General features: G+C 37.4%; 1 protein-coding gene across 1 annotated transcript in view; it reads right to left on the bottom strand.

Annotated features, from left to right (window-relative positions):
• LOC141350479 (exostosin-1) overlaps positions 1–22,999 on the bottom strand; it is a 412,075-nt gene that overhangs the window by 83,992 nt on the left and 305,084 nt on the right. Inside the window, exon 3 of the mRNA XM_073855643.1 lies at positions 16,341–16,434. Coding sequence (XP_073711744.1) covers positions 16,341–16,434 — 94 coding nt within the window. The remainder of the gene's footprint in view (positions 1–16,340; positions 16,435–22,999) is intronic.

The raw sequence follows: 22,999 nt of genomic DNA, 5'->3' as shown, positions 1-22,999 counted from the left end.
ATGTTTAATTAATGATATTTACTTGTAATAATACTTGCTTTTAAACTATATGTAAAACACTAAAATCAACCTCATCCAATCAGGAAGCACAGGCAATTGCCTAGCTTTCAGAACAAGCCAAGACCTTCCGAACATATGTCTATGTCTGTTATGGTCTAAGCGCGTACACACGCTGCATGCTCAGGGACCTTACTGATTAACATAAGCATCAAAAAGACGGTTTGTTAAAAAAAATACAGGTTTTTAATAGCAGTATAAACTCTCCACACCAAACTCGACAGTAAAGTGACAATAAATACAAAACATCAGTATAAATAAAGACAGAAAACATTACAAAATAGGAGCAGAGTGGGCTCATTTGCATAATGTTAATGACGCGCTTGCAGAGGTGCGTCAAATACGTCTCATTGCGCATGCTTTGAAATGAAACGTTTGGGATTATGAGTAATGTAGTATCGTATAGCAACGTAATGTTCATGTTACTTTCAATAAAGATAAAAACAAGACTTATTTTAGTGATGTTGCGGTGGTAGGCTTAAGTAAACTATGGCATCAAAATGGTTCCTTACCCTAGCTGAAGAGAAAAAGAGAAAAGCAGAGGAAGAAAAACAACCTTATAGCAAAGTTATGTATAATATACCCAATAACAATAAACCGTCTTGCCTAAATGACTATCATCAAGTTGCCCTCAAATCAATAGTCATGAAGGTCTTGGGCCTTATTTCCAAAAGTAAAATTAACAAATGAGTAAACTTCACTTTACAGTTAATTTTTCATAATTGAAACTGTATTTTTATGATTACTTTGTTAAAATCATTTGGAATCTGTTTAAAAACTGATATTTTGTGTAGTACATTTATACAGAATTTCTTTGTAAAATCATGTTACACATTTTATTAAACAGTATATTCTTGTGATTTGAACACACGTTTTCTGTCATGTAAAAAAACAGAGAAAACATTGTAAAATTAATTTCCCCAAACTGTAAATAAAATATGTTTTGGGCCCCTGTATTTTAACAGTGTTTTCATATGAAATAAAGGACATTTTCTATGAAATAAAGGACATTTTCTTTGAAAAAACGGAAAATCATGATTATTTACATTAACAGTTTTTTCCTGTAATTTTATATTACAAATCTAATTCCACAGTACATTTCTGTACTATTATCAAAACAATACTGTTTTCCACAAAAACAGAAAGAAACTGTAAAATATACACACTATTTCCCATAAAAATACAGACTTTTTTTACAGTGAATGCTTCAACAATGCCAACATCATATGCCAAACCTGAATAAACTGCATAAAATTAATGATAAATAAATTTGAGATGTGCCATCAGTTGTGGTCTTGACCGGTCTTGAAATAAAATTCCGAGTCCTCTTTGTCTTAGACCGAGGCGAGTAAAAATGCGGTCGATTCCAAGAAGAGACCAAGACCTTTAAAAAGTGGTCTTGAGACTGGTCTCAAGACCGAGACCGGTCTCGAGAACTACAACACTAGGGACTGTATCGGATTATACAATTTGTGACCCTGGACCACAAAACCAGTCATAAGGGTAATTTTTTAAAATTTATATTTATTACCTGAAAGCGGAAAGCTGAATAAATAAGTGTTGATGGATTGGTTTGTTAAGATAAGACAATATTTGGCTGAGATATAACTATTTGAAAATCTGAGGGTGCAAAAAAATCTAAATATTGAGAAAATCACTTTTAAAGTTGTCCATAGAAGTCCTTAGCAACAAATTTTACTGATGAGAAAATATTTTTTTTTAAATATATATTGGGGGAGGAAAAAAGGTCAAAGGGTAAAGGATAATGTATAGACGGTTTCAGCAGTAACAACATAATTAAGTGGTTGTCGTGGTCCGCATGTAACTTCCGGTAACTCCGCTAAGAATAAATAACAACAAAGTTCTTTAAACGTAGTTTATTTATATAACAAGCAAAAAACAACAACACATAGATTACATAGGAAACCAAATCGTTATTTTTGACGAGCTATTTGTTCAAGAAATCAGTTTAGCAACTAGTCAGACCAATAAAGAAAAAACAAAACTGGAAGTTAAGTTCGGATCCAGACGTGTATCGAGTCAGTGCACGTGCGTCCAATGAAAACGTCTATAAGCAGCTGTATACAGAGCTGGGTAGTAATGGATTACATGTAATCTGGATTACGTAATCAGATTCCAAAAATCAAGTATTTGTAGTTGGATTAAACTACATTTTAAAATACTCATAATCAGACTACTGTTACTTTTTTATGGATTACATGATTACTTATTATTCACACTATGGTAGTATGATGTTCACAATTTTGTAAATCATTTTTTTGTACATTTTTCATAATAAATTTACCTACCGTTTACGTTAGACAAGATGCAAAATAGAGCAGCACTCAGCGTTTGATCACTGGATGCAAAGGCGTTGATTTGGGTCGGGACGCTAGAGTCATGTCACTACTAATATCCAGGGAACACTGAATTAACCCTAGCAATAATTTTGACCAAACAATCCCACATGGAAGAAACATATATAAACATATATGAAGAGTTTGGTTCCAAAACGCAATAAACGCCATTTTTGAAAAAAATGAGTTACTGCCAAAATCAGTATTATATCAGGTCAGTAGTTAAAAGTAAATAATTAATTTTACGCAAAATCCAATACCCGCCGTGATATTCTGTCATCTTTTCTCCCTTTTTTCCCAAAATGCGACAAACGCCACTGCTCCTTTTTTACAGAATGCAATAAATCCATTTCTGATATTACAGCGGACCATTCACGCAATGTAAACAAACATGGCGGCGCGCTGAGTACACGGAGTCCTAGTTTTCCTCATCTACTTTGTACTTCGTGATCAACAAACAAAACAAAATAATACTTTAATAGCATTGCCAAACCTGTGATGGTTTTCTGTGACGGGAAAGAAACGTAAGCCATCAACAGCTAATAATTTCCGCGAGAGGCACTCGGTTGCTTGCTCTCCAGACACCATCAAGCTTCTCATGCTAAAACATTGTGTTCTTATTATAACAAAGTAAGTGTTTTGGTTAATGCCATTAATGTTTATTTTTTAATCATTGTATACCACTAGTCAACTAAATAAATATAAAATGGTAAAGATGAATGCACATTTATACATTGATTTAATAGATTTATAGCATTTTGAAATAAAAAACTGTCATGGATTTATTGCATTTTGTGGAAAAAAGAATTCGTTTTTATAATAAATCTTTGAAAATCAAGTTATGGATTTGAATTTTTTATGTTTTTATAACCTAAAGATGCTATGTGAAAGTTTGTAACAGAAAATACTGGTTTTCATCTTGTCACTTTCTTGGTATAGAAAACACGTTTTTACCGAAATTTGTCAAAATGGATTTATTGCGTTTTGGAACCAAACTCTTCATATGTTTCAATATAGGTTTTGATATAGGTTTTACATATATGTGACATATATAAAATTGGCCGTTTTCCTATATTATATGTACATATATGTACATATATGTTAACCTATATATTGGTAAAATTATTCAAATCTGTTGCTGCTAATAAATTAAACATAAATAAAAGTCCAACCAATGACAGTCTGCACCTGCAGGAGCCAGGATTCATACATCCAACCATTCCAATTACAAACATGCAATCTCACCTGCCACGGCTGGGATTCGAACACCCAACCTTCCGATCATTAGACAACTCACTCTACCATCTGCGCTATTGTCGCTGTTAAAGAACTTGAAACAGTAGCTGTTAAAGAACTTGAAACAATAGCTGTTAAATTGTAAACCATTTTGTTATACATGTCCTAGACAGACCTTGTAAATGTTTTAAACGTGCAGACATCATAACTTTTCTCCCTGTATTTGCCATACACTCTTAAAACGAATGTGTTAAAATAACACATCTAATGTGTTGTCCTTAACTTAACACAACTCTGTGTTATTTTTGTGACAACACACTTTGTGTTGTTTTAACACGTCTTGCCCCTTTTCTTTATTAAACTCAAAATCAAGATGGAATGACACATAGTGTGTTAAATAGGATTAACACATCCTTTCATAGAGTGTAGTTAAATTCCATAAAATGCCAATTACATACAAATTTCATGTGTTTGCACATACATAAGTTCTTGCATTTTTTTTGTTAGTTCTTAGTTATTGCCTTGATAATAGAAAATATGAGCTGGGCATGTATGACATTTGCCAAAGTGAGATATGAGCTAAAATGACCAGATCCTGCTTTATAGGAGACATAACTAATAGGGCTCATATTATGTGGATATAAAGCAGCAATACAGGAGACCTATATGGCCTGTATATGCACATATATGCACCTCAATTTTGCATATATGCAGCATATATATTATCATATATGGGCATATATGCTGTATATGTGCAGCATATATGTGCATATTAGCTGCATATATGTTTCATATATGCGCATATATATTTTTATATATGTGCATATATGCTGTATATATGCAGCATATATGTGCATATAAGCTATATATAGGTTTCATATATGCACTTATATCCACATATAGGTTCTTTCCATGTGGGATGAAACTATATGTAACCTGATGTCCATCTGTTTTTTATGTATTTCTTTTATTTAAAATAAAGCAGATCTGGAAGAAATATTTTGGTTCAGTTTTTAACTTGCAATGCCAGATTTTTTACTGGCATCACAAAAAAAGTTAAAATTAACCAAAAATAATAAATAAAATAGAATTATTGTATATTTGTTGTTTTTGGCCTGTAACTGAATGTATAGACACCATTTCATTTTTAAAGAAACTCGCTGTTTAAAGAAACACTTTAGTTTTATGTGTGAGGTGAAACCGTGTGTTATTAGTTTCAGGCAGTTGTTATCTCATTGTTGGCTTTAAAATGATTAAATGCAATCAATACTGTAAGTATTATTGAGCTTATGGGAGTCTATGGTAAAGTAATAACAGTTTCCTAGAGCAGTGGTTCTCAAACTGGGGTCCGGGGCCCCCAGGGGGGCCGCGAGATGGTGCCAGGGGGGCCCCAGTTTTATGACATTTTATAAAATACATTCATTTATCATGAATTCTGTGTAATTAAACTTAATAAAAATAAGGCTACTAACCAGCAGCACTACTTTGTATAACTTAATTTGTTTTGCTTAGAACAGTTTTTGTCATAAATTTTCTTTGGGGGGACCACGAAGGAATGCACCGTACACCAGGGGGGCCGCAAGGGGAAAAAGTTTGAGAACCACTGTCCTAGAACACAGTCAAATGCTATTCATATCAAATATAACTCCGTGTTCATTCCTTTATGATCCTGTGAATTAAGATGATCACAAAACAAGATTAAACATTAATGCTTTCACACCTTTGATTTGATTTCAGAAGACATTTAAACCACTAGAGCTATATGGATTACTTTAAGTGATGTCTGTTTTCTTTTTGAGCTTCGGCATTTTGGTGCAGGTTCTTCTGCATTGTATTGACCTACAGAGATAGGATTAAGAGCTGTAGTAATATGCACCTTGGCATAAGGTTAATTAATACTTTTTTTTTTTACGGAAAACATAAATAGAAGAAACCCAATACGGTTTAAATAGTGGGAATCCAACACTCCTTGTCCACGGCTGCAGGTCTGTATGAGACAGTTTTAAATTCTAGACTGCACCTGCCTGTCCAGCAGTCATATGGAAGACTTAAGGAGGTTTGTGCTGAAGATATCAGGAGTCAGACAGAGACCGTAACTTTAGTAATCCCACTTAACCTTTCACACAGGCCTTTCCCATATATCCCATATCTCTCTCTCTCTCTCTCTCTCTCTCTCTCTCTCTCTCTCTCTCTCTCTCTCTCTCTCTCCATGTATTTTTCTAAATGGACATGGTTGACAGCAGTTGGACAGTCCCATAGTTCCCACATACAGCAGCATCTAAAAGGCTTTTGATGTATCTTCAAAGTTTTCCCATCAGAGAGGCAACACTGGAGTGATGTGAAAATACAAAAAAATTCAAACACCCTGTGTTTACCTCCTATATTTTATGGACAAATATTCATTTTGACAGGCTAAACATTGGCCTGAGACTTTTGTCAGAATTGACATGATATAAAATATGTCTTTATGTTTCAAGCTGTCTTGTGTTTTACTTGAATGTAAAATTTTTTTAAGTGCCCTGATGAGTATCAAAAGCTAACATTTTTATATTATTTATATTATTAATTTATATAGCTGGAATTATTTTTTATGTATATATTCATTTATATTCAATTAACAAAAAACTATCATAATACCAGTGTTTTGTTGGACCCCTGAATACCACATAAATACCAGGCAATTAACCAGTATAGATTAGTATACACTCTTAAAATGTCTGGGTAAATATTGGACAGAACACATGCTGGATTAAAGATGACCCAATGTTGGGTTGTTGTTGTTATGCCAACGTGGGTTATAATCAGGGGTTATGTGGGATGGGGGGGTGTCACGACAGGGTTGGAGAGACAGGACGCAAACGCAGAGTTCGAACCAATAAATAACATTTAATAATAAAACTGGAAACAAAACACGAGGAGTAAAATAACAGGCATGTAAGTAACACAGGAACATCCAACGTGAACAGGAACAGACATGGAAGTAATGACAATGACAATCTACCGGCAACCGGTGTGACAGAAACAAGGCATATAAATACAAAGACAATTAAACATAAGACAGGTGTGGTGTATTGGCTTAATGAGTCAATGAGAGTCCAGGTGAGACGGATCAGTGCAATACACAAAACATGACACGGACTAGCCGTGACATAACCCCTCCCTCTACGAGTGGCTACCAGACACTCAAATAAACACAAAACAAAAACAAAGTCTGGTAGCAAGAATCCAAGGGAGGGGGGAGGGCTTGGGGACCCTGGCGAAGCCGGCAGCCGCCGGGACGAGACCAACAGGAACGGTTGGCCGGACTGCGCCAGGAGAACCGGAGCGATCGCTCCGAGAACCGAGGCAGACGAATTACTCCCCTCCTGGGAATCGTCGACGATCAGCTGCCCCCGGAAGTCATCTCCCATCCCCTCGCGGAAACGGAGACCCTCTCTCGGTAGCCACCCCGGGGAAATGATCGGGCGTGGTCCGTTCCGGATCCCCCTGCGAGCAGGATGGTGGTCCTCCGAGGGACCGTCGACGACGACTCAACCGTTGGGGGACCGCCTGGGCCGATCCTCCTCCCGCATGCTCGCGGGAGCGAGCGATCGCTCACGGTGGTCCCCAAGAGACATCGGGGCTGATGGGGAATACACCCCGATGTCACTACTCCCCCTCGACGAAACTCCTGGGGGAGCCGCCCTCCGTGAACCCGCTGCGTCCAGTGCTGGCCGGTAGATTCTGTCACGACAGGGTTGGAGAGACAGGACGCAAACGCAGCGTTCGAACCAATAAATAACATTTAATAATAAAACTGGAAACAAAACACGAGGAGTAAAATAACAGGCATGTAAGTAACACAGGAACATCCAACGTGAACAGGAACAGACATGGAAGTAATGACAATGACAATCTACCGGCAACCGGTGTGACAGAAACAAGGCATATAAATACAAAGACAATTAAACATAAGACAGGTGTGGTGTATTGGCTTAATGAGTCAATGAGAGTCCAGGTGAGACGGATCAGTGCAATACACAAAACATGACACGGACTAGCCGTGACATAACCCCTCCCTCTACGAGTGGCTACCAGACACTCAAATAAACACAAAACAAAAACAAAGTCTGGTAGCAAGAATCCAAGGGAGGGGGGAGGGCTTGGGGACCCTGGCGAAGCCGGCAGCCGCCGGGACGAGACCAACAGGAACGGTTGGCCGGACTGCGCCAGGAGAACCGGAGCGATCGCTCCGAGAACCGAGGCAGACGAATTACCCCCCTCCTGGGAATCGTCGACGATCAGCTGCCCCCGGAAGTCATCTCCCATCCCCTCGCGGAAACGGAGACCCTCTCTCGGTAGCCACCCCGGGGAAATGATCGGGCGTGGTCCGTTCCGGATCCCCCTGCGAGCAGGATGGTGGTCCTCCGAGGGACCGTCGACGACGACTCAACCGTTGGGGGACCGCCTGGGCCGATCCTCCTCCCGCATGCTCGCGGGAGCGAGCGATCGCTCACGGTGGTCCCCAAGAGACATCGGGGCTGATGGGGAATACACCCCGATGTCACTACTCCCCCTCGACGAAACTCCTGGGGGAGCCGCCCTCCGTGAACCCGCTGCGTCCAGTGCTGGCCGGTAGATTCTGTCACGACAGGGTTGGAGAGACAGGACGCAAACGCAGAGTTCGAACCAATAAATAACATTTAATAATAAAACTGGAAACAAAACACGAGGAATAAAATAACAGGCATGTAAGTAACACAGGAACATCCAACGTGAACAGGAACAGACATGGAAGTAATGACAATGACAATCTACCGGCAACCGGTGTGACAGAAACAAGGCATATAAATACAAAGACAATTAAACATAAGACAGGTGTGGTGTATTGGCTTAATGAGTCAATGAGAGTCCAGGTGAGACGGATCAGTGCAATACACAAAACATGACACGGACTAGCCGTGACGGGGGGGGGGGGGGGGGGTTCGAGGGGTAACATGTTTAATACTGATGACAGCAAAGCCACTGGTGTGTTTCAGTAACATAATATATGAAATAATGTGTGCATCTTTGAATAACTGTAAGAATATTTTCCTTTTAAGTATAATTTTTGTCATGTTTTTTCCATTGTTATTGCTTATTTAGACATGTAAGTGTGGTTAACAGCGTGTTTGACGCATTTACTGTACCTCAGAGTTTATTTCAGTAATATTGCTGTTTTTCCAGTAATAATACAATTTACATGTTAATCCTGCTTCCTTGTCTGTTTATTAATTTCATAATGCTGTTATGTTAAGTTATGTACATTTATTGCCATGAGACGTTCATTGTCGTTATATGAATACTCTAATATTCAATCATATGCAGAATAATGTATGCATCTTTGAATAACTTTAAGAATACAGCTTTGAAATTCATTTTTGTCATAAAGTTTTGAGAAATAATAATGTTGTGAGGATATTTATTGCCATATTGCCATTGAATACTCTCATCTATAATATATACACTCACCTAAAGAATTATTATGAACACCATACTAATACTGTGTTTGACCTCCTTTCACCTTCAGAACTGCCTTAATTCTACGTGGCATTAATTCAACAAGGTGCTGAAAGCATTCTTTAGAAATGTTGGCCCATATTGATAGGATAGCATCTTGCAGTTGATGGAGATTTGTGGGATGCACATCCAGGGCATGAAGCTCCCGTTCCACCACATCCCAAAGATGCTCTATTGGGTTGAGATCTGGTGACTGTGGGGGCCATTTTAGTACAGTGAACTCATTGTCATGTTCAAGAAACCAATTTGAAATGATTTGAGCTTTGTAACATGCTGCATTATCCTGCTGGAAGTAGCTATCAGAGGATGTTACATGGTGATCATAAAGGGTTGGACATGGTCAGAAACAATGTTCAGGTAGGCCGTGGCATTTAAACGATGCCCAATTGGCACTAAGGGGCCTAAAGTGTGCCAAGAAAACATCCCCCACATCATTACACCACACCACCAGCATGCACAGTGGTAACAAGACATGATGGATCAATGTTCTCATTCTATTTACACCAAATTCTGACTCTACCATCTGAATGTCTCAACAGAAATCGAGACTCATCAGACCAGGCAACATTTTTCCAATCTTCAGCTGTCCAATTTTGGTGAGCTCGTGCAAATTGTAGCCTCTTTTTCCTATTTGTAGTGGAGATGAGTGGTACCCGGTGGGGTCTTCTACTGTTGTAGTGAAGAAGTTTATTTTAATCCCAATCTACATCAATATGAGTTTACCATTATAATCACATGCAATTTGTTTACCATGAAGTTATGCATGTCATGTGTTATGCTGTGTGTGAGTCAGGAGTTTAAAAGCCATCTGTGTGGTGCATCATGTGTTAGGAAGTTATGCATGTTATGTGTTAGGCTGTGTGTGGATCAGGAGTTTGTTTGCCATGGGATTGCTATTGCAACCCAGCTGTGTGTATTCATGTTTCAGGGCACAAAGGATTTTAGTATTAGCAAATAGCCAAGGGTCAAATAGGTCAAGGAAAGGAGACACTGGTCTGGTCTGGGGACTGTCATGTGATTCTTCAAGTTACAAGTCTGAACAGAAACATATTGTTTGAACCATGAGGGGAGGGGACAAGGACCCGTATATTTGCCAGGCCCTGGCTTGGAGGGTCAGACTGATTTGGAGATTCCTCCCAGGCCGGCAGACTGGGTTTGGGAGGATTCTCCGGGCGGCCTCTGCTTTTTGTTTTGTCCGGAAAATAAAAGTCTATCTCTTGAAATCAGAACCTAAGACTGAAGATTGTTTCATTTGAGGAAAAGGAAAACCACAACAGTAGCCCATCCGCCTCAAGGTTGTGCGTGTTGTGGCTTCACAAATGCTTTGCTGCATACCTCGGTTGTAACGAGTGGTTACTTCACACCCCACATCCGAAACAAAGCGTACCGTGCCAGAGACCACCTCTGCAAAACGTACCAGGAAAAGCTCAAGTGTACCACACCCTGGTATGGTACTGAGTGATCAAACAAACCGTACTCTGGGGGTCAAGCGAACTCAGTTACAGTACAGTACACATAGTGTGAGTACACCCTTGGTTGCTGGAGAAAGACAGAAATTGAGTCCAGTCTGGGCTCTTAGGTTTTACGCTGACCGCTCAGGCCAGTGGTGTAATTGGGACCAATGCTTGCTTGCTGTGGTGGTTGCAGCAGGGGTTTCACTGATTACTGATGTGATGCCTATGATGTGCTTGGTCTTGGTGAACTGAGGCCTTTTGCTGGAAATGATTTTTTTTTACTAGAAAACTAAAAGGTGTCCCAACAGTTCTAAATTTTTAATACATGAAATTTTTTTTGCATTTTTATACAGTATGTGTGAGGCCAGAAAGAGAGAGAGAGAGAGAGAGAGAGAGAGAGAGAGATAGATGGGGGTTTATTAATAGATCTTTTCACATCTCTTCTTCAATATTAGAATCGCTGGGTGTTTGTGAAAAGATGACAGGATGTCAATACCAATAACCTTTACATCAGTGTAGTGTAACCTCAGGGCTCCAAACTGCAGCACCCTAAAAACATTCAAGCCAATGAAATTGATGAAAGGTTTTTAAACAGGCAAAGAAATCTGCGCATATTGCACTCAAAATACCCCAGACACATATGTTCACACACTTTGGTATTGCACTCCAATTAATCAAATCTGGGAAAGTGTCACTAAATCATTATCTGTCATTTTGGGATGTCACATCCCAATGGATCCATCCCTTTGTCTACTCGGAGACTTATCAGCAACAAACTTTAACAATACAAATAGTCAGTTACTTTTGGTGGCGCTAACCATCGCAAAGAAAACAATCCTCATGAACTGGAAAACAAGAAACAAAATTCATATTGCATCGTGGAAAAACCTGCTAATAGACTACATCTCAATGCATTACCTGTCCAACTCTATTAATAATAACACACTACAGCCACATCCCTCTTGGACATCTCTTATTACCTTACAACATTCACAATTCAGCTTATCTTCTATGTCTGAGACCAGCCAAAATAATACTCCCCCACACACATTTACAGGATGAGAGATTGACATTCTTTTTTTTCAATCGTTATTTTGAATAAACACAGAAATATATCAGGGGTGAATTTGTGTGGCATTGGGTCTGGGGCTTTTTGCTTCCTTGTTGTCCCCCGTAATCTCTCCTCCGGGGTTTCCAGCCTCAGTCTGGTCTCGCTTTTCATGCCTTACACCCTTATTATTATTATTATCACTATTATTTCAGGCACTACACTTTAAATAATCAGACATAGGCACATTCAAACAAAGTATAAAATAGGGCAAGTGTGGCGTGTATGTTGACAAGGCCTTTGCTCTGGCCTGGCTCTGCACTACACATCACACTTTTTTAATGCATCAAACACTAGTAGATCCATGACATATTCATACATTATCAACTGTTAAATATAAAAATATAACACAGGGTCAATGTGTTGTGTGTGTTGACCTGACCACCCTTACGAAAAAGAAGTTTATTCAAGTGTGCTTAAAGTATACTTCTTTTAAACTTAAAATAAGAAAGTATACTTTCAGTTTACTTTTTATGTACTTTTCTAAAATGTACTTTAGGTCTTTCTCAGAAATATACTTAAATTGTAATAAAGTATACTTGACCTATACTGACAGAAATGTCTAAGTATATTTGGCCTATACTTGTTTACTGACATATACTTATATAGTATAAAGTAATGAATGAATGAATAGCCCTGGTGAAAAATAAATATACTTTATTGTATTTCAACTATATTTAACTTTGCAATAGTACATTACAAATATACTTAGAAAGAAATGTACTACTTTGAATATATTGAAAGTATGCTTACAACATATTTGCTTACAATTAAACTTTTAACATATTTCAAAATAATTATAATTTAGTATATTTTCTAAAAGTATACTTGGAGATAAAGTTCTGTGCAATTTTTAAAGTATAATAATTTGAACTTATTTTAAAGTTTACTTTAGGTATACTTTATCTGTTAAAGTTATCATTATAATAATGCACTGACAGCATATTTATAAAATACATTATTTAGCATCCTTTAGAAAGAGTATATTTTAAGTAAATTTTGAAAGTATATGTAGTGTACAAATGTATATTATCTTTATGGAGAATCTTTAGTGTTAATAAACTAGGTTATTAATTTACTGCTGCAGGTATACTTAAAGTATTCTTTTACTATACTTTTAGTTAACTAGTACTCATACTGAAAGTGAACATGCAATTGTTCTGTTAGTGTACTCTTATTAAACTAGTAAGTTACTAATTGTGTGCTGCAGGTATACTTGCAAGTATTCTTTTACTATACTTTTAGTTAACTAGTAGTGTACTAGTCATACTGAAAGTGTACATGCAATTGTTCTGTTAGTGTACTCTTATTAAACTAGTAAGTCACTAATTGTGTGCTGCAGGTATACTTGCATGTATTCTTTTACTATACTTTTAGTTAACTAGTAGTGTACTAGTCATACTTGAAGTGTACATACAATTGTTCTGTTAGTGTACTCTTAGTAAACTAGTAAGTTACTAATTGTGTGCTGCAGGTATACTTGCAAGTATTCGTTTACTATACTTTTAGTTAAATAGCAGTGCACCAGTCACACTGAAAGTGTACATGCAAGTGTTCTGCCAGTGCACCCCCAGCAAACCAGCAAGTTACCAATTGTGTGCTGCAGGCATACCTGCAAGTATTCGTTTACTATACTTTTAGTTAAATAGCAGTGTACTAGTCACACTGAAAGTGTACATGCAAGTGTTCTGTTAGTGTACTCTTAGTAAACTAGTATGTTACTAATTGTGTGCTGCAGGTATACTTGCAAGTATTCTTTTACTATACTACTTTACTACTTTAAGTGAACTTAACATCATACTATAAATATATATACATTGCACTTAAAGTACATTATGTTCCTGTGTATTAATTTTTATACTTGACATATACCTTTTAATTGTACTTTCAATTTGAAGCTAAATCTTTCGTATGCTATCAGTGAGCTAATGAAACAAAAATAATAAATAAAAAAATGTCAAATATTGGATCATTTTGGATCTTTGGGACTGCACTGCATCACATACAGGAATGCTACTGTAATGGAAATCATAACATGGGCTCCAGAAAACATTGTCAGTGGACACAATCCACTGTGCCATTCGCCGTTGCCAGCTAAAACGCTATAGGTCAAAAAAGAAGCCATATCTATACATGATCCAGAAGCACAGGCATTTTCCCTGGGCAAGGGTCATTTAAAATGGACTTTGGCAAAGTGGAAAACTGTTCTGTGGTCCAACGAATCAAAATCTGAAGTTCTTTTTGGGAAACGGGGACGCCATTTCATCCGGACTAAAGAGGACAATGACAACCCAAGTTGTTATTAGCGCTCAGTTCAGAAGTCTGCATGTCTGATGGTTTGGGGTTGCATGAGTGCGTGTGGCATGGGCAGCTTACACATCTTGAAAGGCACCATCAATGCTGAAAGGTTTATCCAAGTTCTATAACCACATATGCTCCCATTCAGACGTTGTCTCTTTTGGGGAAGACCTTGCATTTTCCAACATGACAATGCCAGACCACATACTGCATCAATTACAACATCAAGACTGCGTAGAAGAAGTATCTGAGTACTGAAATGGCCAGCCTGCAGTCCAGATCTTTCACCCATAGAAAATATTTGGTGCATCATAAAGAGGAAGATGCGACAAAGAAGACCTAAGACAGTTGAGCAACTAGAAGCCTGTATTAGACAAGAATGGGACACCATTCCTATTCCTAAACCTTGGTCCTCCTCCAGCTGTTCCTTATATGTACATTTAACTTTTCCGGCCTCTTATTGCTACCTGTCCCAACTTTTTTGGAATGTGTAGCTCTCATAAAATCCAAATTGAGCCAATATTTGGCATGACATTTCAAAATGTCTCACTTTCAACATTTGATATGTTATCTATATTTTATTGTGAATAAAATATAAGTTTATGAGATTTATAAATTATTCCATTCCTTTTTTATTCAAAATTTCTACGTGTCCCAACTTTTTCTGATTTGAGGTTGTATATGTATCTATATATATGGCTGAATCCCCTGAAAATTAACTTTCGTTCTGGACTCTATTTCCCATAATCCCTCATACCTGGACTGATTACTCTGCCACCTGAAGCTCATTGGACAGCCTATATAAACTCTCTGGAAACATTCAGTTAGCGCAAAGTCTTGATTTGTACTGGCTGTCATTGCTGAGCGGTTTGCCTGTCTGACATTGCTGTTGTTTGACCTTGCCTGTTGGAATATGAGTGTTTAATAAAAACCTGCAGATGGATCCTCAGTGTCAAAGTGCTTTGTTACACAAGCAGCATACAATAAGTAACCTACTAGTTTACTAAGAGTACACTAACAGACAACTTGCATGTACACTTTCAGTATATGACTAGTAAACTACTAGTTAACTAAAAATAAATTAAAAGAACACTTGGAAGTATACCTGCAGCACAAAATTAGTAACCTACTAGTTTACTAAGAGTACACTAACAGAACACTTGCATGTACACTTGAAGTATATGACTAGTAAACTACTAGTTAACTAAAAATAAATTAAAAGAACACTTGGAAGTATACCTGCAGCACAAAATTAGTAACCTACTAGTTTACTAAGAGTACACTAACAGAACACTTGCATGTACACTTGAAGTATATGACTAGTAAACTACTAGTTAACTAAAAATAAATTAAAAGAACACTTGGAAGTATACCTGCAGCACAAAATTAGTAACCTACTAGTTTACTAAGAGTACACTAACAGAACATTTGCATGTACACTTGAAGTATAAGTCTAGAAAACTACTAGTATACTAATGAGTTCACTTGCAGTACAAATGAAGAACTAATTGTGCACTAGTTGTACACTTAAAGTTGACTACTCTTACACTTATAGTACACTTAGAAGTATACTTTTATATACTAAAAGTGGGCCAATTTAGTCCCAAGCGGTATTCAAGCAGTACACTTACAAGTATACTACTAGAACATAAATGTTAGTACACTTACTACATAAAGTATACTTTAAACTATACTCCAACATTACTTAAGTATACTTAATAAAATGAACTTGAAGTATACTTCTTTTTCGTAAGGGCACTGGTCTGGTTCTCTACTGCACGTCCACTTTTTTAATGCAATACACACTAGATGTTTTTGTTTGACACCATTCTAAAAGCAATATATTAGGGTTGGCGTGAGAGCGGTGATCTGGGGCAGGAATTATCCTGCGGGGTCATGGGGTGCCCCATCTGTCCCCAAAAACTCGCTTATTACCTTACAACATGTACAATGAATACAATATAAAACTATTTTCCTACTACAATACAACTACTCATGGTCATCTCTCTCATCCTACACCCCCCCCTTTTTTTTCAACCTAATGAATTTGCTTTAATCTTATTATTGAATTGAATTATCCATTGTTATAAACCCATATGCAACTTTAATGCACATATACAGCAGCTATTTGTTTGAATTTGTATGGGCAGCGAATATGTTTGTTTGTTTGTTTTATTTGTTTTTGTTTTGTTTTGTTTTTCCATTTATTATTCAGCACATGAGTCACTTTCTGTGTTTGCATTATATAATAAAAAAATAAAAAATAAACAGGCTAAGTTCAGAGCCACCAACCTGGAGGGCCTCTAGAAAGCGGAAGGACCCGAGCCGCCTGCCTCGAGGAACAAGGCAGAAACTGGAGTTGTGTAAGAGCTCCTGATAATCAAACCTGTGGAGACACATAAACACAAAACATTACACTCAGCTCTTTAAAAAAAAGATTAAATGCACATGACCAGCAAATCCAGTGTACTGTACATGCAGACATAATGTTTATTGACTTATTTTTGATCTACATAAGCAGTTATTAGATGGCTTTGTCAAAAGGGTTAAATATTAAGGAAATAAAATATATGCATAAATTTTTAATTTAACAAGAACTCTGATGGTAAAATCAAACTATCAATCACTGACAGTTACACCTGTCTACAGCACACAACACACTATTTGGAAACAACAGAATAATCCAAATACTGTATACCATTCAAAAGGTTTCGTACAATTATATTTTTTTTTTCAATTTTTCGATACACGGGTTTCCTGTTTACAAACATTACAGGGTGCATGCGCATCATAGAAGCAGAAAGCCTGATTGGTGAGCTGGTCCGCTACTGCAACCCTTAAAGGCGAAGTCCACGATGTTTGAAAAACGCGTTGGAAAAGGAGACGGGCCGACTACCAAAACACACTTATAGCCAATAAAATCAAATCAAATGCCAGGTTGCTTATGTGTGGGGCGGGTCTATCAACAGAAGGTCCAGATTCTATTGGGGTAGGGGCGTGTTTGTTTAGGTGATTTCAAATATCAACATTGGCTTTCAAACATCGTGGACTCCGCCTTTAAGTACTGAAGCTTTGTATATAACTGCTCACTAAATAAAACTTGATTTTAGTTGGATCTGTTTGTCTGTCTTTATTTTTGCAGTGTGATACATGTATGAGTTATAATGTTAGGCTAGTAAAGTAATAGCTGTATCTACTGGTATGATAAACATCAGCACCCAACACTGCACAGTTAACCACACAACATCTCCTTGCCATTTTGACTTACAAACACCGCTACTAGCCACCAACACGAGACACGTCTCTTCTTTCTGCCTCTCGGTTGCGTGTGCAAGCAGTGATGAAGTCGCCGAGAAATCCATGTATAGAAAACTTCTAAAAAAACTTCTGAAATCTAAAATGTAACCATATGCCTTTAGATATTTAAGATAATGAGATACCTTTCAGTCAATTGACTGTAAACTTTTGAACTGCAGTTTATATTTTTAAGACAGAACAAAGAAAAGGACATTGTATGGAACACAACATTCTTGATTTGACCTTTTGGATGAATCAGAAGTAATTACTGCACCTATATTAAATCTTACTTCTAGACTCTTTTATCAGACTTTTAAATGTTAAGACATTTTTACACAGAAATGGAGTCAAATGGATTATTTCTAAGATATTAGATGACACTCACTGAATTAAACATGACGTGATGAGGTGTAGGGGTCCCCAACCTTTTTGTTAGCAAGGGCTACCACAATGGATAAAACAATATGGAGGACGACTTCTTTGATATACAGTCTACTCAAAACCTTCTTGTTTTACTTGTTGATTTTATTCTCATTGTTTAAAATGTTAACATACATAAATGAAGCCAAGCTAATATAACAATATGCAATAAATAAATATTAAAATTTAGGCTATTAACTCTTTCCCTGCCAGCGTTTTTTTCCCCATTTATTTAAAGTTGCCAGCCAGCACCAGCATTTTTTTATGATTTTACAAAAGTTTAATGCCTTCCAGAACATTTTATGTGTTTTATTTTGGGTAGGGTTCTTCAAAAATGCACATTTTAAGCTGAGATAATTGCATTTTTTGTGAGGGACTTTGGTTAAAGATCAGATTCAGAGAAATTATCAAAACAAACCCAGAGTTTTTACCATGTCACAGAATTTATTTATTTTTTCCGTGACGGGAGCACAGATGTCTTTTTCGTGTCACTCCCACGGATTTCTCGTGTCATTTTATGTATCATCTTCTCCTATTTTTAAATCATTGTTGCTTGCGGTTTGGGTTAGATTTGGGGTTCGGGTTAGGGTGTTCTTTAATGTATTGGTTTCTACATGTTTTTCTTCCACTTTTAAAACTATTCTCGCCTAGAGTTGAGGTTAGAGTTGGGGGTTGGGTTAGGATGTCTAAAAATGTATCAGAAAGTAATTCTAACCCCAACCTCCTGCGACAATGATAAGAAAATAGGACAAAACTATGAGAAAACAATATATAAAATGACACAAGAAATCTGTGGAAGTGACACTGGGGAAAAAAGCTGAATTCTGTGACATGGACGCGGATGAAGTGATTAAATTTTCAGTGACTAACACAGATTTTCGTGAGATCAGGTTGAATGCATTATTTTGAATAATTCAATGGCCTGTCATCAATTATACCAGTGTCCTGACCCGCAGTTACAAACTCCGTTTTTGCATCCTTTTAACTCTTTCACCGCCATTGACGAGATATCTCGTCAATTAAGAGAAAACGCTTCCCCGCCAGTGACGAGATTTTCCGTCTTTCCGCAATACCGCTACTATCCGCAATTTTTTAAACCCGGAAGTATTGCCCTATGGCAAGCGGCTGCATGTCCGTGTCTGTTTTAAAGATCGCTCTGAATGGGATCTCTATGAAAAGTCTGTCACAAAAATGGAATTATCTCTGCTTTTTACTCAAAATGTGGTGTTTTTGCAGAAACCTACCCATATTCAAAAGCTGATTACAAAAGAACTGCTGAAGGTAGGATGAAACGGGGTTTTTTTGTTGTTTGAAAGCAGAGGGTCTGTTCTTTCATTTGGTATATTGTATGTTTATATATTTAAAGAAGAACATTTTCTGGAAGGCATTAAACTTTGGTGAAAATCATGAAAAACACTGGCGCTGGCTGGCAACTTTTTTAAAAAACGCTGGCGGTGAAAGAGTTAAGGGCACTTTGGAGTGGAGAAATGTGAAAACAGGGACGCTCCAGATAAAGAAAAAAATATTGTTTTCATTCCGTTGGATTCATAGACTGATTCATGAGCTAGGGAACTTATTGAGACACATGGAAAGTGTTTCAAAACAGCGTTTGAGTCCGCAGATGTGTGTGTGACCATCCACTTTGGTGGCAGCTTATTCCAGTCAGAGATGAGCGTATGACTCGAGTGTTTAAAGAAGCCTTCCTCACTAATACTAAAATGCCCAGAGGTGGTGTAATGATACAAACGTCGAAGCAGTTACTGTTATGTTATCAGTACAATATCTCATGGCTGGGAAGAGCTCTTAGCCAATTATATTCCAGAACCAGAAAGAACTGTTGTATAAATATATAAAGAGTTTGGTTTCAAAACGCAATAAATCTATTTTGACTAATTTGGGTAAAATGTGTTTTCTATACCAAGAATGTGACAAGATGAAAACCACTATTTTCTGTTACAAACTTTCACATAGCATCTTTAGGTTACTCATAATAAAAATTGTAATCCATAATTTGATTTTCAAAGATTTATTATAAAAACTGATTATTTTTTTCGCAAAATGCAATAAATCCACACTGAAAAAATGATTAATTGAATTTAATCAATTTTTTTAAGGTAAGTGGTTGCAATCAATTTATTTAAGCTACATTTAAACAAAAGTTTTATATTTTATTTTACTTTACTAATCTTTTTTGTTAAAATGTAGCTTAAATAAATTGATTGCAACCACTTACCTTAAAAAAATTGATTAAATTCAATGAATCATTTTTTTCAGTGCACAAGTTTTTTTTTCAAAATGCTATAAATCTATTGAATCAATATTTAAATGTGCATTCATGTTTGCCATGTTATATTCATTTAGTTGACTAGTTGTACACACTGATTAAAAAAATAAACATTTATGGCATTAATCAAAACACTTACTTCGAACACTGTCATTGCTGCTGTCATCCTTGGGACGTCATCACTGAACTTTTTTGACAGCGATCAGCTGTAAATTGTTTTGGTCCTGCGTGATTTTCATTGACTTCATTGAAGTTTTTCATAAGATCCCCTGAGTTCAATATGTTAGCATAAGAGAAGCTTGATGCTGTTGAGTGAGAACAAGCAACAGCTGACATTTGTCCTTCGCCCGACTTATTCGATTTTAATGACTTTCTTCCCCGCCACAGAAAACCACCACAGGTTTATCAATGCCATCAAAGTATTATTTTGTTTTTGTTTGTTTGTTGATCACAAAGTACAAAGTTGATGAGGAAAACTAGGATTCTGTGCGTATTCAAAGCATCGCCATTATTGTTTACAATGCGTGGAATAATGCGCTGTGGTTTGTTAAGAGGATTCATTGCATTTTGCAGAAAAGGATGAGTGTCGTTTATCGTGTTTTGGGAAAAAAGGGAGAAAAGATGACAGAATAACACGACGGATATCGGATTTTGCGTAAAATTAAGAATTTACTTTTTAATACCTGATACAATACTGCTTTTGGCGCTAACTAATTTTTTTTAAATGCCGTTTATCACGTTTTGGAACCAAACTCTTCATATATTATACTTGTGTGATCACAGGTGTGCATTCACAATGGTGCTGCTCATCAAATCAGATTTTGGAGCCAGCTTTCAATTTTATTAAATTCTTTTGGGCCCATTATGAGACGCATGTTTTGTTTATGAACCCAATTACTAAACCATTTATTACAATTTATTAAAATCTAAGAGAGACAGATGAAGACAGACACGCTGTGAGTGAGAAATAAAGAGAGGTGTAATGATGGAGGATCTTGTTATTTATTCTTTTTTTCTGTCTCTCTGACTACAGCTCACTTTCCTCTATTTAATTATCTCATAATTCTCTCTCTCTCTCTCTCTCTCTCTCTCTTTCTCTCTGTCTCTCTCTCTCTCTCTCATTTCTGTTCTGTATCAGTCACCCAGGCAGTATGAAGACACATATGGTCTTTCTCTGCTCAAAACATTTGTTGAAGGTTTTTATCAGGGGTGCCACTATGACCATGGGCTGACACATCACTGTGTGGCTTTTTTCATGACTGCAGATTTGTTCATAGCTAGGTTATTTGCATAAATACATTTGATTGAACAAGGCATAAAAATATATATTTGTAAAACTAGGCCATATGGCCACAAAAAATTATAAGCACATGGTCTGGTCTGGATGTGGATTGCAGTTTTGGCCAGCGAGTGCTCTGGTACACCAGGCTACACACCCACATTCATCTGAATCATTTGGAGGGCGCATATATCTGACTGACATATCAGATCTGGCCAGCAGGCCGATAGTTGGAGGTCACCAGTTTTAGGGATAAACACACAGCCTACGCTTACTGCTTACTACTCAGCCATTCATTCTACTGTTGAGTTATCGACAACCTCCTGTCACACACACTCAAACACATCTGAATATTTTATTTGCTTCGGCACAGATACGTTAAAAGCTACCTGCCCTCAAATTGCTGGTGGGTGGAAATCCATCCTCTCTATAGCTGTGTGGTAAATGGCTCTTCTTCTCTTACTCATAAAAAACCTCTACGACCTCCTACAATAAGGGGCTAAACATCCGAGATTGCCTGCCATGCAAGCAGGTGCTGAAAGCAAACCGTGAAAATGTTACTTGAAGAAGCAGCAAAGCTGTAAGAATCACTTTGGGACTCATTTTCTCAAAAATCAAACCGCGTTGTGCTCAACAGGCAGACTGGATGTGGCTTGCAAAATTCACATTAAAAGAACAAACACGCAAACAACTATACATATTATACAGTAAACAAGTAGTATTTCTAGCTTGAGTACCTTGTGAGAACTGTCTGAAAAAAAAAAACAAATCAACAGGAAAAGGAAAATGCTTTTGGTTTGTCAGAGTTTCATTAAATTGGCTACTATGGATGACCTCATTAGGGGCCAAGCCTGCAGGCCTCTATCCATTTTCTTCTTATTTTGCTATTAATATTAATGAAAGTTAAATTTGTGAAAAGTCAAATTTTGCACCATTCCACGGTTCTTATAGAGAGGCATCTTTGGCCCAACTAGGGGATCAAGAAGATAAAACCTTTCTCCTGGAGCAGTTAACAAAGTCATCGATAGGTACCATAAAGGATGCAGTCAGCTGCATTCAGGGACCCAGACACGCCAGCTCACTTTCAAATATCTAGAGGATGATTTCTATTCCAGATCATTTGACAGCATAGAAACTCATACCTAATGTCTGGATTGGAACAAATTTTATCTCAAGAGCTTCAAGGGGGTCGCACACCGGACGAGAAGCGCTGCGTTGGGTAGCACCATGAATCTAAAAATAGAACAAATCATTTTCCATGAATGTATGCACAAGGGCGGTACCTAATGGCGGCTATCGGCTGTGATTCTGGATGCTGCTCAAATCCCTGTCGCACCACAGAGTGCCCCTCATGTAATTTAACATTAAATAACATCATATTTGTCCGAAATCATTAGCGATTAACATTGGCTGCTAACGTACAGTATATTTTGCATGTTGAAGTAGACGCTATCTGACTAAGCTCGCTCTATTTAATGTGCACGTCTGGTGTACGATACCTCTAAGTTGTCCTAGACGCAACGCTACACGGCGTGGCGCTTCTCATCCAGTGTGCGACCCCCTTTACCCTACATTAGCTACAAAAGTGAACAACACTGAGCGACACGCACTCGCTTGATGGGCGTTCCTTGGCTAGTTTCTAAAAGCGGTATCAAAAGTCACTTTAGAGGT

Source organism: Misgurnus anguillicaudatus, chromosome 18 (genome assembly GCF_027580225.2).
Source record: "Misgurnus anguillicaudatus chromosome 18, ASM2758022v2, whole genome shotgun sequence".
NCBI classification, from domain to species: Eukaryota; Metazoa; Chordata; class Actinopteri; order Cypriniformes; family Cobitidae; genus Misgurnus; species Misgurnus anguillicaudatus.
Note: the sequence above shows the minus strand (reverse complement) of the source record. Positions and strands in the feature narration are given on the sequence as shown.